Consider the following 15,241-nt stretch of genomic DNA (forward strand, 5'->3'; position numbering starts at 1 on the left):
GCCTCAGTGACCTGGGGAATGCATCAAGTTATCTCATATACATATAATGAGAGCCGAAAAAGAAGAAGAAAGTGAGAGATTGAGACAGGAAAAAACATTTGAAGACACAATGGCTGAAAAAATTCTGATCTTGTGGAGAAAGTTCAACCCAAAGGGTCAAGAATCTCAACAAACCTCATATAGAACAAACATAGTGGTAAAGACACCCACATACATCATAGTCAAAATGCTGAAAATCGAATCTTAAAATCAGCTGGTGTATATAATACACGGTGATAAGGATGTATATGGCCATGTCGAGGGCAACCATTAAAACATAAAACAGAGGGGCGCCTGGGTGGCTCAGTCGGTTGAGCGTCTGACTTCGGCTCAGGTCACGATCTCGCGGTCCGTGAGTCCGAGCCCCGAGTCAGGCTCTGGGCTGATGGCTCAGAGCCTGGAGCCTGCTTCCGATTCTGTGTCTCCCTCTCTCTGTGCCCCTCCCCTGTTCACGCTTTGTCTCTCTCTGTCTCAAAAATAAATAAACGCAAAAAAAAAAAAAAAAAAAAACCATAAAACAGAGAGGTATAACCTGAAAAGCCAGCATGGGAAGAAAGATCGGTACCAAAGAACACACAAACAAAAAACTGAATTAAGAAAATTGGAGAAGGAGATAAAAATGAAACAAACAAAAAAAAATTGGATAATTGGAAAACAAATAACTCTCCCTCTGCCAAGTGTAATGGTTCCTGGGGTAGCTCAGTTCTGGTGGGAAAAGCCCTTGGAAACATTGTTAGGTTCACGAAACCACGTAAAGAGAGCAGCACACAAAATCAATAGTTACATCCATGATAATTACATACTAATTAATTCTAATTAATTAATTCTAATATTGAATTAGTACGAGTGAGTTTCTAATAATTCCCATGGACTCTCTAGTACACCAAAGAAATTTATAAGAGCTTCTTTCCGAACAATTTCAATAAGAAGCTTGGGAATCTGCCCTGCCTCAGACAAAATATATCTTAAGACTAAGAGCTATTCCCCCAGTAATCGAGGGATTTCTGATTCTGTGTCCGGGAGTTCTACTGTGGCTGCTGGAGATGAAAAGCTCTGGTTGTCACCTTTTATTTAAGTTGCCTGGCTTAATGATTCTGATGCTCCAGCTGCCTGCAGGAGGCAGCGGAAGATATTAAAGTTGGAGCCGCACAGACCTGCCGTTAGGGTGTCGAACAGTCCTCTACGTGAACTCTGAGATCACCCAGCAGTTGGGCTGGAGAGAAACACAAAGAGCCAGGTGCAAATGTCCTCAGTGAATGGGGGAGAGTGACCTGAAGGTTGACAGATGGCAGGACTGAGGAACAGGTCATGGGTATTGTAGACGTTAAGTAACCCGAGCCTCAAAGCAGGAGTTTGTTTATGGTAGAATGAGTTACACAGGGCACATTGGAAGGGAAGCCGGGGGAGGAAGAGTTTGGGCACAGTGAAATCAACTTAGGGAAGAGAATAACAGAATGGAAGACGCTTCATTCTGTTTGTTTCCTTTGATTGTCCTTTTGCATTTACTCACGTTCTGTAGAAATCGTCATTCTGCCCGGGCTGTGCTGAGGAGGAATCCAGTACGTTCTCCTGTTGTTCACAGCAGCGCAGGACGCGGGACACTGGTGGCTTTGAAGGGGCAGCCAGTGTCCAACGGGAGAGAACTGAGACGCTTGTGCGGACTCACCCTCTTCGGTTTGGGAGACAGCCCTCCTCCAGCCCTTCTCTGCCAACACAGCGGAGGGCTCCGGGTTTCACGTATCGAGGCAAGTTCTTTCTTTGCAGATAACGCCTCGGATTTCATTCCATCACCGCTGCTGCTCCAACACGAGCAACTTGACCTCCTCGTACTTTGTTATCTCCATCTATTAAGTGTGGAACGGGAGATTTACAAGGCACCCAACTGGTGGGGAGTCTCATGAGACTAAGTCGTCACAAAGACTTTTCTGTCATGTGTGATAAAACAGAATTAGGAGCCCGTTTCTCCAGCTTTTAAAAGCAATGTGTAATGAAGTCAGTGCACCATTTTACAATGACTAATAAAATCTAATTTAAATACAAACTTTAGTTATTTACAAAATTGAAGGACGCGCCAATGACCAAGGTTTTGTTTTTGACTTTACTCGAACCGCAAGAACACTGTTTTCTCGCTCCTTCGTGACCTCTGGAGAGTCAGAAAAGCCAAGACAGTAGCTGCGTCGAGAATGTTTTAAGTCTATTACGGTTTCTAAAGGTGGTTTTTACTCCACGGTCTTGGTAGTATTTCTAAAGAGGCGTTAAACACAAGCACCAGACCCTTTCATCGGCTTGGTGACTGCTCTCCTTGATTTCCTCGTGGAATTCAAGACGCTTCACGTTTTAAAACTTCACCATGGCCATCAAATTAAGGAAAAGCATTTACTCAGCTCCTAATTTTTCCTGGGGTAGAACTTCAGTCCTGGAGCGTAAATTGGACTTTTATGACTTGCTGAAGGTGATGTCGAGTCGTCCCTATCACGAGCCCTGGGAACATCCCGACTCAGGTCGCCGCAGACCAAAAGCCAATCAACAGGCAAAGGCGAGTCCAGCTATGCGATTATTTCCCAAATCCAGCGTTTTGATGCTTTTGTTTTGCTTTTAAATGTGGCCAAATCCGGACGCCCCTGAGCTCATGGGCAAAACTAAAACAGATACACTCATGGATGTGGAACAGCAGACAACCTCGCTCACACTCAGACATAACACAACTCAATCAGGCTCAGCTGTCTGCATGGCAAAGGTCCTACAAGAGAGGCTTTGCACAAAGCTTCGGAGGTTGAGAAACCCAGGGCTGTGTGGAATAATTCGTTCTTCGTTTGTTTTTTTTTTCCCCCCATGGTTCTGATTTTTTAAGTGTAGGGGATTACCCATTGCCTGGAGCTCGTTAATCACAGGAGCTTTTGATTATGAAAAGTGCAATCCAAAAGATAGTAGTCTGAGGACTTGGCAGAGAGGTTCTATGCCCATCCCTTAAATGTGCCAGAACACCCTGAACTCTGCCAACTATGATTACACTTGGCATTAATTGAAGATGCCGAGAGCTATAAGCCTTCCCGAATTTTGCCACCTGGAGCAGATTAAAATCTGGGTCCTGCCCGTGAGGAGGTCTGAGGGATTGGGAATACAAGGCTGTTTTAATCTTTTCCAAGTCAGGCTGTTTAGAAATATCCATACATCAAATGTTCACGGATCTCATACAATTTCCTTCTCATGGGAGAATGCAATTACCAGTAACATGAAGTGGGATTAGCTTGTTGTGGTGAGCCATCTGGAGAGAGGAGATTCACCAGCCCCGGGAAATATGTTCAGAGATTTGCCACCATGATTTTGAAGGAGTTGCCGAAGGTGCTCAAAGGCACAATGATGTTTCCTCTGAAAGCCTTGTTCGGTTGACCCAATTAAAATGCAGTGGGAGGAAAATCTAGACCTCCCTCCTTGCTGAAATATTCGTCTGCCCCAGAAGGGTGATACTTGGGTTTTAAGGACTGGTTTGAGTACTTGTAAAGCTACCACAACAAACAAACAGCAACAACAACAACAACAAACAGTGGAAACTGTCCTAAAACTGTAATGTATATGGATAAACAGGAATGCTCATAAAAAGGAAAGGGAGTGGAAGGAGGGACTAACAGGGAAATCACTCTGAGTCAGAATTCAGTTCTCTGGATCATTCTAGAGTGTCAGGTAAGGGCTGGCTCCCTTGAAGAGCATAGAAGCGAATTTAGATTAGGTTCAGCAAGCGGAGGATTCTGAGGAGCACAGAAGGCAAAGAAAGCCTTCGTGTTTTCACGGGGAAAAAAAATGAATCAGCATAGTCTGGGGATAGAGACAAGATGGACCAGGAGATCAAAGGCCAACCCACAGTTCCCTGGACCAACACAGGCCATCTGAAATGATGCCAGTCCTCTCCCTCCAGAGGGAGAATTGAACCTCAGTGAAAAAGTCAGTGCCAGTCACACCAATTTGGCCAGGAAATTTTTACGATATGGGGGCAGAACCAGAGAAGTCAGGAAGATCACAGATTATTGGGGCGCCTGAGTGGCTCAGTCCGTTGAGCTTCGGCTCAGGTCATGGTCTTGCATTCGTGGGTCCGAGAGTTGCATCGGGCTCTATGCTGACAGCTCTGAGCCTGGAGCCTGTTTCGGATTCTGTGACTCCCTCTCTCTCTGCCCCTCCCCTGCTCACACTCTGTCTCTCTCTGTCTCTCAAAAAATAAAACGTTAAAATTTGTTTAGTGTAAAAAATCTTATAAAGGAAAATAACAGATTATTTTAAAATTGGTTTTATTAATTATTTACCATCCTCACAATTAAAATTACTGACAAACTACACATGGTGTCTTCTTCAATCTATAAATAAATTATGATACATCCAAATAACAGGGAAGCCATTAAAATTATGATACATAGCTACATCGATTGATTTTGAGCAATATACATAAAAGCTTCTAGACTTATTTGGTGAGGCTATCATAAATTTGATGTTAAAACCGGCCAACGATGCCACGAGAAAGGAGGACAACAAAGTCAACTCAATTTTGAATATAAATGTGAAAATCCTAAATAAAATATTGGCAATCTAACAATGTGTAAAAAATACGTCACGACCAAGCTGAGCTGATCTCAAGATTTCAACGATGGTTTGCTCCTGGTAGAAAAACTATTACTGTAATATTAACTGTAATATACGGTACTATGAACATAGTAAAAAAGAAAGGCCGCATGATCATCTCACTAGATACAGGAAAGCCAACAAATAAAAGTCAACACTCATTCTGGATAAAAACTCTTAGTATCCTAGGGATAGAAAGGAGCATTTCCATCCTAGTAAAGATTACCAAAAAGTCACAACAAACGTCATGTACACTGAAGAAATGTCAGAAGCATTTCTTCTAGAGCCAGAACAAAAAAGGGCGCCTGCTGTCAATATATCTGTCCAACATTTATGAGGGTCTAAACCAGCACAATAAGAAACTAAAGATATAAAGACTAGAAAGAAAGAAAGATGATATAACTATAAGATTGTTTTCATAGACAATTTAAGACAAACTATTGAATATAAGAAGAACGTTTGGAAAGACTACTGGGTAAAATATTGATATGCCAAAATTACATTCAAATATACAAACAGTAAATAATGAGAATATGTAATTAAACATACAATAGCCACCAAAGCTACCAAGTTTCTTGTAGCAAACAAAGTATGGCAACACTTCTACTGATAGTAACAGAAGACTATGGAAAAATACAAAAGAAAACCTAAATAAATGAAGAGCTACGTTACTTTTACCAACATTATCAAAAATAGAAATTGTCGACCCCTTAGTTTATACATTCAATGCAACTCCAACCAACATTCCAACAGAGTTATTTTCATGCAGCTAAATACATGGAAGGTGATTCTGTATTTTACTTAGATGAACGAAAAGCCAAGAATAGCCAATACATTTTTGAAGAAAGGAGATTTATATTTGCTAAATTCAAGCTTAATATAAAATTATAGTATTGAACAAAATAAAATGATAGTGTTGAAACAGTGTGATATTGGTATAGAGATAAACATAGAGGCCAGTGGAACAGAACAGACTCTTAAATAAATGGTTTAATAAATGAACATTTAGGGGCGCCTGGGTGGCTCAGTCGCGGTTGACTCTTGGTTTCATCGTGGGTCATGATCTCACGTGTCGTTAAGTAGGAGCCCGCACTGGGCTCCACACTGACAGCGTGGAACCTGCTTGGGATTCTCTCTCTCTGCCCCTCCCCTGTTCATGCTCTCTCTCTCTCTCTCTCAAGACCAATAAATACACTTAAAAAAAAATGAACATTTATAAGTAGTTCTGACAATTGACTTTCCGTGTAGAAAAAGACAAAATTAGACCCTTACTTCATACGCAAAAGTTAATTTCAAGAGGGCCAAAAACTCAAATGGGAAAAATAAAATTTTAAGCTTCAGAAGATAACATAAGAGAATGTCATTATTACAAAAGATCCATTCAAAAAAATAAGATAGATTTTTAAAAGCCATACAGGTAAAATTTGAAAACAAAATATAAGAAAAGCAAGTGGAACAGGGTACATACAGTATGACTGCAACCGTGTATACTGTTTGTGGAATATTAGACCCACCCAACCCATGAACATAAGGGGATAAACACATAAGAGGGTATAAACAAACTCTAAAGGTATAGGTAGATCATTTGACTACTTAAAAGTGAAAACTTCCGTACAAAAGATATGAGCAAAGTAAACATCCAATTCACATTAGGGGAGAAAACGATTGAAACTCGTACAATCACAAAACAAATCGGTATGCCTAATTACAAAGAATTCTAACGAGCTTTAATAGAAAGAAAACCAATCTAAAAGAAAAAGAGACCAGAACGCACCCAATTCACAGACAGAAGAAACTCAGTGGGTAGTAAAGGTCTGAAAAGATTCTCAACCCCATTAACAACCCAGGAAATGAAGATTAAAAATTAATGAAACCCCATTTTGTACCCATTACATTGGGAAAAATTAGTAAATCTCGTAATACTAAATGTTGACGAAGATGTGGGGAAACAGGGGCTGGTACACGTTGGTACCACCGCTCTGAAGAGCGACACGGAAGGCCTGAAAAAGCTGAAGGTGCATTGTTCTTCCGTTTAGCAATTTCACTTCTAGATGTCTAGACTAGAGAAATCCCACGCGAACAGGGTTTGTACAAAGTTATGCACTCGTAGCATGGTAGCATGGTTTGTAATAGCTGAAGAATGAAAACATCCTATGTTCTCTAAGTAGAATAACGAATATCCTCTGGTTTATCGGTACAATATATTCTATACAGCAGTTGAAGGAATGAACTAAATCTATATTCGTCTGTCCATCTCAATACATCTTTAAAAAATAAAATACTGAATGATAACATCAAGTTGTCAAAGCGTACCAACAATATGACACTTCTTATGTGAGATTGAAAAAGACCCTAAACAATAGTTTAAAGGGTTTTAGGATGCAGTTATTTGTAACCCCGAGAATGGTGCCCAACCGAGGGTGAAGCTGCCCCCAGGGGACATTTGTCAGTGTCACAACTGGAGGAGGATGCTACCGGCCTCTAGTGGGTAAGAGGCCAGGAATGCTACTAAAAACTGTGCAATGCATTCATTGCATAAGGGTTTCCCACCCTCCCTCCAACACACATCAATGGATTATTTGTCCCCAAATGTCTGAAGTTCTGAGGTTGAGAAACCTTGCTCTAAACCCATCCTATCCAAATGATGTAACTGAGAATGGGGTGGGCGGTACAGTTACCCAGGTTGGGGAGGAGTTTTTTCTTTAATGAAAAATCAGAGTACAGGTCGAGGAGAAAGGGAAGTATTTAAAACATATTAACCAAAGTATATATGAAAAAGATTAAAAGAATATATACCACGTATTACCAGTAAGATTTCTGAGACAGTGCTTAAGAATTTTTTTGCACACCTCTATTTTCTAATTTATCCAAAAGGAATATGAGCATTTGCAAAATTAAGAAGAAAATCCTTTGAAAGTCCAAAAACTGTATCTTTTCACCAAAAACAGTATCTTCTCCAAAATTTTATGCTTCAGAACACGGTTTCACAGCGCACGCATTTACATGTTATTATTCTTGGGTATCACCTATTTTGTTTTCTACCTTTCCCTTCGACATTATTTCACAGAGATCATGCCATAAACCCAGATAATCTTCATATTTGATGTTTTAATGGCTATATAATGTTTCACTGTATGTGTCAAGATTTCTGCAGCCATTTCCTGGCTGTGGATGATTTTAGCCTCTTCTACTATTGTGAAAAGCATAGCTATAAACACCTTTGCAAAAATTGGGTACTTCCCCCCTTCTTGAACTCTCTCCATAGGATTTGCTCTCCAAAGCAGATGTGCCGAAGTTCGGTGATCTTCATGTTGTCAGATTTCTTTCCGGAAAAATGATGCCACGTACTAATACTCAGTGTATGAGTATACCTGAGTCCCCAAAGGACAATTAACTTTGGTTTAAAAAACCTGCCATTAATAATTTAATATGTATAAAATTGTATATTAGGTTATTGTAATTTGCAATTCTTTAATTATTGGGGAAGCTAAACAGCCTTCCCAGCGTCAGTTCACTATTTGTATTTTCCCTTGTGCAAACCATCTGCTCTATGCTTTTACCATCTGTCCAGTCAGATCTGAGTTTGCCCATATAGATAATATTAATTTCCCTTATATTATAATAGTAAATGTTTATAGGTTATTACAATGCTCCCCTTTCAAATCAATATATATTTAAGCCATTATAAACAATGGGATATAAAATTGTTCAAGCTGTGTTTTGGGGCAAAGTGACCATCAATACAGGAAAATAACCTTAGAGTCTAAGGTTTAGAATGATAATTTATTCCAACCAAAAGAAATAATTTTTGAGTTAAATTTAGTGTCATATACATGCGTATATACATATATATCTATGAAACAAAGCAAGACTATACATATCCATTTGGGAAAAAAAGGCTTTGAGGCAATAGAAGCAGTCAAAGGAATTTCCAATGAACCAATGCAAATATCAACAGGTTCAGGTACAGGAAAATTAAAATGCATACCTACTGGAGGTGACTGACTCAGTCGGTTAAGCATCTGACTTTTGATTTTGGCTCAGCTAATGATCTCACGCCTCATGAGTTCAAGCCCTGCATTGGGATCCGTGCTAATATCATGGAGCCTGGTTGGGATTCTCTCTGTTTCTTTCTCTGCCCCTTCCCTACTCGCACATGCTCACTCTCTCTCAAAATAAATGTAAAAGATTAAAAAAAAACTTTAAAATGCATACATATTGACCACAAAATACAAAACAATAAATGATTAATTCCTGTATTAGTGAGGGCTCTCCAGAGACACAGAACCAATGGGAGATGTATATAATATAGAAAAACTCATTTGAAGGGATTGGCACACGTAATTATGGAGACTGAAAAATCTACAGGTTGGAGAACCGGGAAGCCTGTAGTTCAAGTCCTGAGAGATGGAGAGTGTTCAGAAGCAGATGTGCTGAGGGTTTGACCCAGCTCAAGGAGTCAGGCCGAGAACAAGTCAACCTTCCTCTGCCTCTAGTGACTGGATGCTGGCCCACGCTGGAGAGAGTCACTGCCTTTACTCAGCCCACCGATTCAAACATTAATCTCGTCTAGAATCGCCCTTTCTAGACGACACACACAGAAATAATGTCTAACTAGTTATGTGGGTGTCTCGTAGCCCAAACTGACACATAAAAGGAACCATCACAGTCCCAAATCGGAAAAATAAAAAGGAAAACAACAATGCAGGGCTTGAACTCATGAGGCGTGAGATCATTAGCTGAGCCAAAATCAAAAGTCAGATGCTTAACCGACTGAGTCAGTCACCTCCAGTAGGTATGCATTTTAATTTTCCTGTACCTGAACCTGTTGATATTTGCATTGGTTCATTGGAAATTCCTTTGACTGCTTCTATTGCCTCAAAGCCTTTTTTTCCCAAATGGATATGTATAGTCTTGCTTTGTTTCATAGATATATATGTATATACGCATGTATATGACACTAAATTTAACTCAAAAATTATTTCTTTTGGTTGGAATAAATTATCATTCTAAACCTTAGACTCTAAGGTTATTTTCCTGTATTGATGGTCACTTTGCCCCAAAACACAGCTTGAACAATTTTATATCCCATTGTTTATAATGGCTTAAATATATATTGATCTGAAGAGTCTCTATGTATCTCCCAGGCCTAAGTTTGGATTAGCCCATTTTGATAAATACCATTTCCTAAAAAGGCACTGTAATATATGGTATAGCCATATATTATTACAAAAGCATTTTTCCCCACACTTATTTTAGTTGTTTTGTCAATTTCAACAAAGTAACCCGATGGAATTATAAATGATATTGCTTAAATCTATAAATTAACTTGAATGTTATTTTAATCTTCAGCTTTCTGGTCAGCAGGAGCTTATAACGTTCCATTTTTCACCAAAAATCATATGGTTACAGACTTACGAGAGTTCAGATATGATTCAATTTCGAGTTCTAGGCCCCTGCCCTGCACTTGTGCCGTTTTACAGATCATCAAACCAAGGCCCCCAAACCTGTATCTGGTTAGGGAGAAGCTGAAGACAAGACCCAGGGTCTATCTCATTCTGCTTTTCTATCACACCATTTATTCACTCGCTCCCTTTAATACTTTAAAATATCTACGGATGTTAGTTAGAAACATCCCAGTTGGTTCATTTCTAGGACTTTTCTAGATTGCCATAGGGAAAAAATGGGCATCGATACTGAACTTGAGGCATATGTTTTGTTCAATGGGGAGAAAATGCACACAGCTTATTCCATTTCATCATACCTAAATAGTTTGGTTGTGTTTGTTTTGTTTGTTTGTTTGCTTGTTTGTTTGATTTGCTTTTTTCTTCATGGGGAAAGCAAACTGGCGATTGAGCTGATCTCCCATTTTCTGGGTCACTCTATCTTTTTAAGGGTTTTATTGTGAACAATAGTTTCTTATTTACTACAGTCTACAGGGACGTATGTTAGATACACAAAGTTACAGAACCTTGCCTTTCCAAGAGATGCTCACAATCAAACGCAGAACACCAGATAACGGAGTGTATCAGTTCTACACAACAGAAAATCCAAATAGCAGTGGTTTAAAGAAAAGATGGACTTGTCTCTCATGTAATGAGAAATCTGAAGAGAGGCAATCCATTACGTTGGTTACACAGTGTCATCAGAGACCCAGGCCAACTTACTGACTTTTACTCTGATATCAGGGGGTGGGACTCATGAACATTTATGTCAGGAGATTGCCAGTGCGCTAGCCATCATCACTAATTTCCAGGACAGAAAGAAAAGGAAAAGCGGAAAGCCAATGCCAGCCAAGTTAGCTCTTCTGTAACTGGTTTTCCTGGAAGTCTTCCTATGATGTCTGCTTTTTGTCATTGCGCACAACTGCATCAAATGACAGCCACTAGCAACAAGGGAGCTGTTGGGTGAAACATTTTAGCTAGGCACTTTGCTACCCTCAGTAAAATCAAAGATCTTTCTGTAAATAAAGAGAGGAGAACGGATATCAGACAGGCAGCTTGTAGTCTCTACCGCTCAGTATATGAGGTAAAACATTACCTAGGATTTTCTTCAGACCGGGGTTTCCATTTGGCTAATGAGAAATTGGTGCGTGGTCGTCATGGTTAAGTTGGACTTAGACAAATGGTCAAGGGCAGAGGGGGCATTTCAACACAAGAAAGGGCCTGAGCAAAGAGTCCTCATAGCAGGTGTATGGGAGAATGGCAGTAGCGAGGGAGGGAGGCCCTCCATGTTTTGGAATGTCTTTCCAAAGTGAGAGTGGGGGGTGCACAGAAGTGCAGGGGTGGATTGGTTAGCAACTCTGCTTACCAATCAGTGTTTTCCTCATTACATCTTCATAGCAGTAATTAACATTTATTAAAACCAACTATTTCCCAGAGGATTTCTAAGTGTTTCACTATGCATTGTCTCTAATCCTTGCAATATCCCCAGTTTAGGGATAAGGAAACTGGATATTTGACCAAGGTCATGCATCTCAGGAATGTAAGATACCCAGAATTGGGTCTTAGGCCAGTTTACAATGTCACAATGTTAAATTTATTTCTTGGGAATAAACTTCTTTATTGGGATGGGATGGTAAAGATGAGCGGGTTACCCTTCTGCTATTTCTTGATAGTTTCTAAAATCTAAACTTGAGGGGGACTTTACAAACTCTTCAACTAACCAGCAGAATGACCATGGACAAGCGACTTAATCTCCCTGACTGAGTCAAATACAAAACCAGTCAGACATTACAAGAAAAGAACACTACAGACTGCTATCCCTCATGAACACGAATGCAAAAGCTCTAAACCAAATTGTTAATAAAATTACATAAATAAAAAATTTTTAAATGCAATCCATATTTTCTGATCCAGCATATATATGTGTGTATAGAGATCTACATCTGTACCTTTGCCTATACATCCTGGATTCATTCTTTTATTTATTTATTGTCATTTTGGAAGATCTACCTAGGAGGTTCCCACCAGTGAGTTACGCACCATGCGGTGTTGAAGGAGAATGAACAAGGCTGAAACTTACAGTGCTGGGCTAGCGAAGATTAAAAAGAAAAAAGAAAAAAGGCTTCAAATGCAGTGGTATGGTTTGTTAGCTTTGCCACCATTTCTGAGTTGAAATTGTGCAGCAAAAGCTCAAAAAGATGCACAGGGTTATTGGAAACTCATTTATCAAAATTCAAAAGAGAGGAAGGGGGGATGGCAGGAGAAATCTCAGAGAATACAGAAAGCTGCTGCATTGTGAGTAAAGCATACACTAAACAGTACATCCAAGCTCTGCAGGTACAGATTGGAGGAAGGGAGGTGCTTGGTGCTAAATGTACCTACCAGATGATATTTTGTATAGTACCTTTCATGTGGAAAGTCTAAGAATTGGGAGAAAGTCTAAGAACTGGCATTGGGAGGTGTGTGTGCGTATCTATCTATATCACTATATCTTTATATCGCTATCTCTATCTCATCTATATCCATCTATCTATCTATCAAGAAAATCTCAGGAACATCCTTCTGACTTCTCTTCTTGTCTCCCACTTGGTGACACCTGGCTTTGGGAAGCCACACTTCTAATCCTGATTCCTACATACTGGTTGGTTGTATGGTGTTGATAAACCACTAGCCACACTGGCCCCATTTTCCCCGTGAACAACCAACGTTAAAGTAAGTGGCCAGATGATCTTGCAAGTACTTTCTAGCTCTAAACTTAGGCATGGCCTAAGTGAGTGATCTCGGCCACTTGGATCCCAAGCACACAGCATACTTAAAGTAATCTCATTTGAATACAAACTGTATGTGTACAATCTGACAACATGGCAAACAAAACACCGGAAAAATTACATCACTGGAATTATCCAAAACAAGGTTGGTCACTTTAGCATTGCAGTGCTGTGACGTCTTTGATAATATTATTTACCCGAGAGAAAAGAAAGCACATATGCATACAAAGATTTGTACAGGAATGTTCCTAGCAGCTCTATTTCTAATAGGGGAAGACTGGAAACAATATACGTATCTATCAATAGGTGACAAGCCCACTGTGTAATATCCACAATTGGAATACTACTCAGCACGAACAAGGATTCCATTTATACGCAACGCAAGAAAATGCAGAATAACCTATAGTTCCACAATATATTCAATTCTAGAAAATGCAAAGTAAAACAGATCATTGCGGGGGGCGGGGGGCGGTTGGGAAGTGGAGTGGGGGAAGGTGGTGGAGGGCAGGGCCAGGGGAGGCGCAGGGAGGGGGTAGGAGCCCAGCGAAGCGCTGGAGCAAGCAGGAAGGGAGAGCGGTGCAAAGGAGAGGGGGCCAGGGAGGGCCCCGAGGAGGGGAGGGCGGTAGGGGCAGGGGCGGGAAAGGGTTAGGAGGAGGGACTTGGGAGGGGGAGGAGCAGGGTGGTGACTGGGGTTGGGAGGGTGGAGGCGGGGCGCGCGGGGGGAGGCGGGGCGCGCGGGGGGAAGGCGGGGCGCGCGGGGGGAAGGCGGGGCGCGCGGGGGGAGGCGGGGCGCGCGGGGGGAGGCGGGGCGCGCGGGAACTGCGTGCGTTGGCTCTGTGCGGCCCGCACGCGGCGTCATGGCGCGCCTGCTCCGGGCGTTCTGGGCCTTGACCTTCCGAGAAGTAGCCCGGCGGACCGGAGCGGGCCTAGCGGGCAGCGGCGGCGCCGGCACGGGGGCAGGTCACGCGAACGCAGGTAGGCCCCGCTGCCGCCGCCTCCCGGCTTGCGGTTTCACTTCACCCGCCTGAACTTGGGGGTCCGAGTGCTGGTTCTGCACGTGACTCTTCCTTCTAGAGAAACTTCTTGGCTGCGCCCCTGTGTGCTGTTCAGGACAGTGGGTTGTACATTTGGACGGACGTGGGTGGGTGTCCCTGAATATTTCCTTGGTAAAATGTCGGGCTCAGGAGCCCCTGACGCTTGTCCCCAGACTCCAGGCAAACGATGCTCCCTCCTGTAATGGCCCGTGATCTGTTACACTGTCGCCCTCTTAAATTCTGCATGCTTCTTTTCCCAGGGGAGAAACGAGCGGTTCAGACTTTGGACGCCTGCGGATTTGCTTCCTGCCCTGCTCTATTTCTTTGTGTGTGTCCCAGATCTAGGGAGACGTGTAGGCTAATAACTCGTGCCCCTTTAGACTGATAATCATTGATTGTCAGTGGCTCTGAGACCAGTGAAAAGTGTGTGTGTGTGTGTGTGTGTGTGTGTGTGTGTGTGAGTGTGAGTGTGATGTGTCCGTGTTTCTTTAACATGCCTTTGGCTCCTCTGTTGGATTGGGGCGCATTCGCATGTCATCTTTTAGTTTGGAGTCACCTGTGGAGACCTGTGTCGACTGGCACTGTATTTCAGATCTATTTCAGGGTGATTTAGTGCTCCCCGTGGATTGGCTTCTTGGGCAACTGCCCAGCTGTCCCATCTCTGAATCCGATTCTGTTATATGTCCGTTGAGGAAATTTCAAGATACCTGTCTCCTCTGAAATGTACCAATCACTTGGAATTCTTTTCATCCCCTGAAGTTCTCAAAGTATAGTTTTAAATAAATAAAAGCACAGGCTGCGTGAAGTAGTAGCTGATCCAACATGACTTCCAGGCATGACCTTCAGCACCCCATGGTGTCTTAGTCAGCCAGCCTGATGATATTTGTTGCATACCTACTGTGTGTCAAGCGTTGGCTTCCTGAGAACCACAGGGGATGGAAACATACTTGTGGGCCGGAGCTCTCCTCATTACCTTTTTATAGGATAGTGGTTTCAATGGCAGCTTGGCTTTTATGTTTGTTCTGGTGTTGTCAGAAATAGCCTTGATGAATTGCCTGGGGGATCTAACATCTTCAGCAACATTTAAAATCTGGCCAGACACCAAAACATAACAGGAGCTTTGTAACTTCTCAGACACCCCGTCCTGGGAATTTATTCTGAGGAAATAATTCAAAAGAACAAAGTTATATGTACAAAAATGTTTTTAACAGCACCACTCTTAAGAACCAGAAGCTGGCTGGCTGTAACCCAAATGTCCATCAGTTAAGGAATGCTTAAGTAATCCAGAAAAGTTCAATTCCAAAAACTATTAGGCACCCGTTAAAAATTATAGGCAGGTAAGAGTTTG

General features: G+C 41.7%; 1 protein-coding gene across 1 annotated transcript in view; it reads left to right on the top strand.

Moving 5' to 3' along the window:
• Window positions 1-2,389: 2,389 nt before the first annotated feature.
• MSRB2 (methionine sulfoxide reductase B2) overlaps window positions 2,390-15,241 on the top strand; it is a 39,459-nt gene continuing 26,607 nt past the window's right edge. The window contains exons 1-2 of the mRNA XM_042948260.1: window positions 2,390-2,575; window positions 13,674-13,834. Coding sequence (XP_042804194.1) covers window positions 2,390-2,575; window positions 13,674-13,834 — 347 coding nt within the window. The remainder of the gene's footprint in view (window positions 2,576-13,673; window positions 13,835-15,241) is intronic.

This window comes from Panthera leo, chromosome B4 (genome assembly GCF_018350215.1).
Source record: "Panthera leo isolate Ple1 chromosome B4, P.leo_Ple1_pat1.1, whole genome shotgun sequence".
In the NCBI taxonomy this organism is placed as follows: domain Eukaryota; kingdom Metazoa; phylum Chordata; class Mammalia; order Carnivora; family Felidae; genus Panthera; species Panthera leo.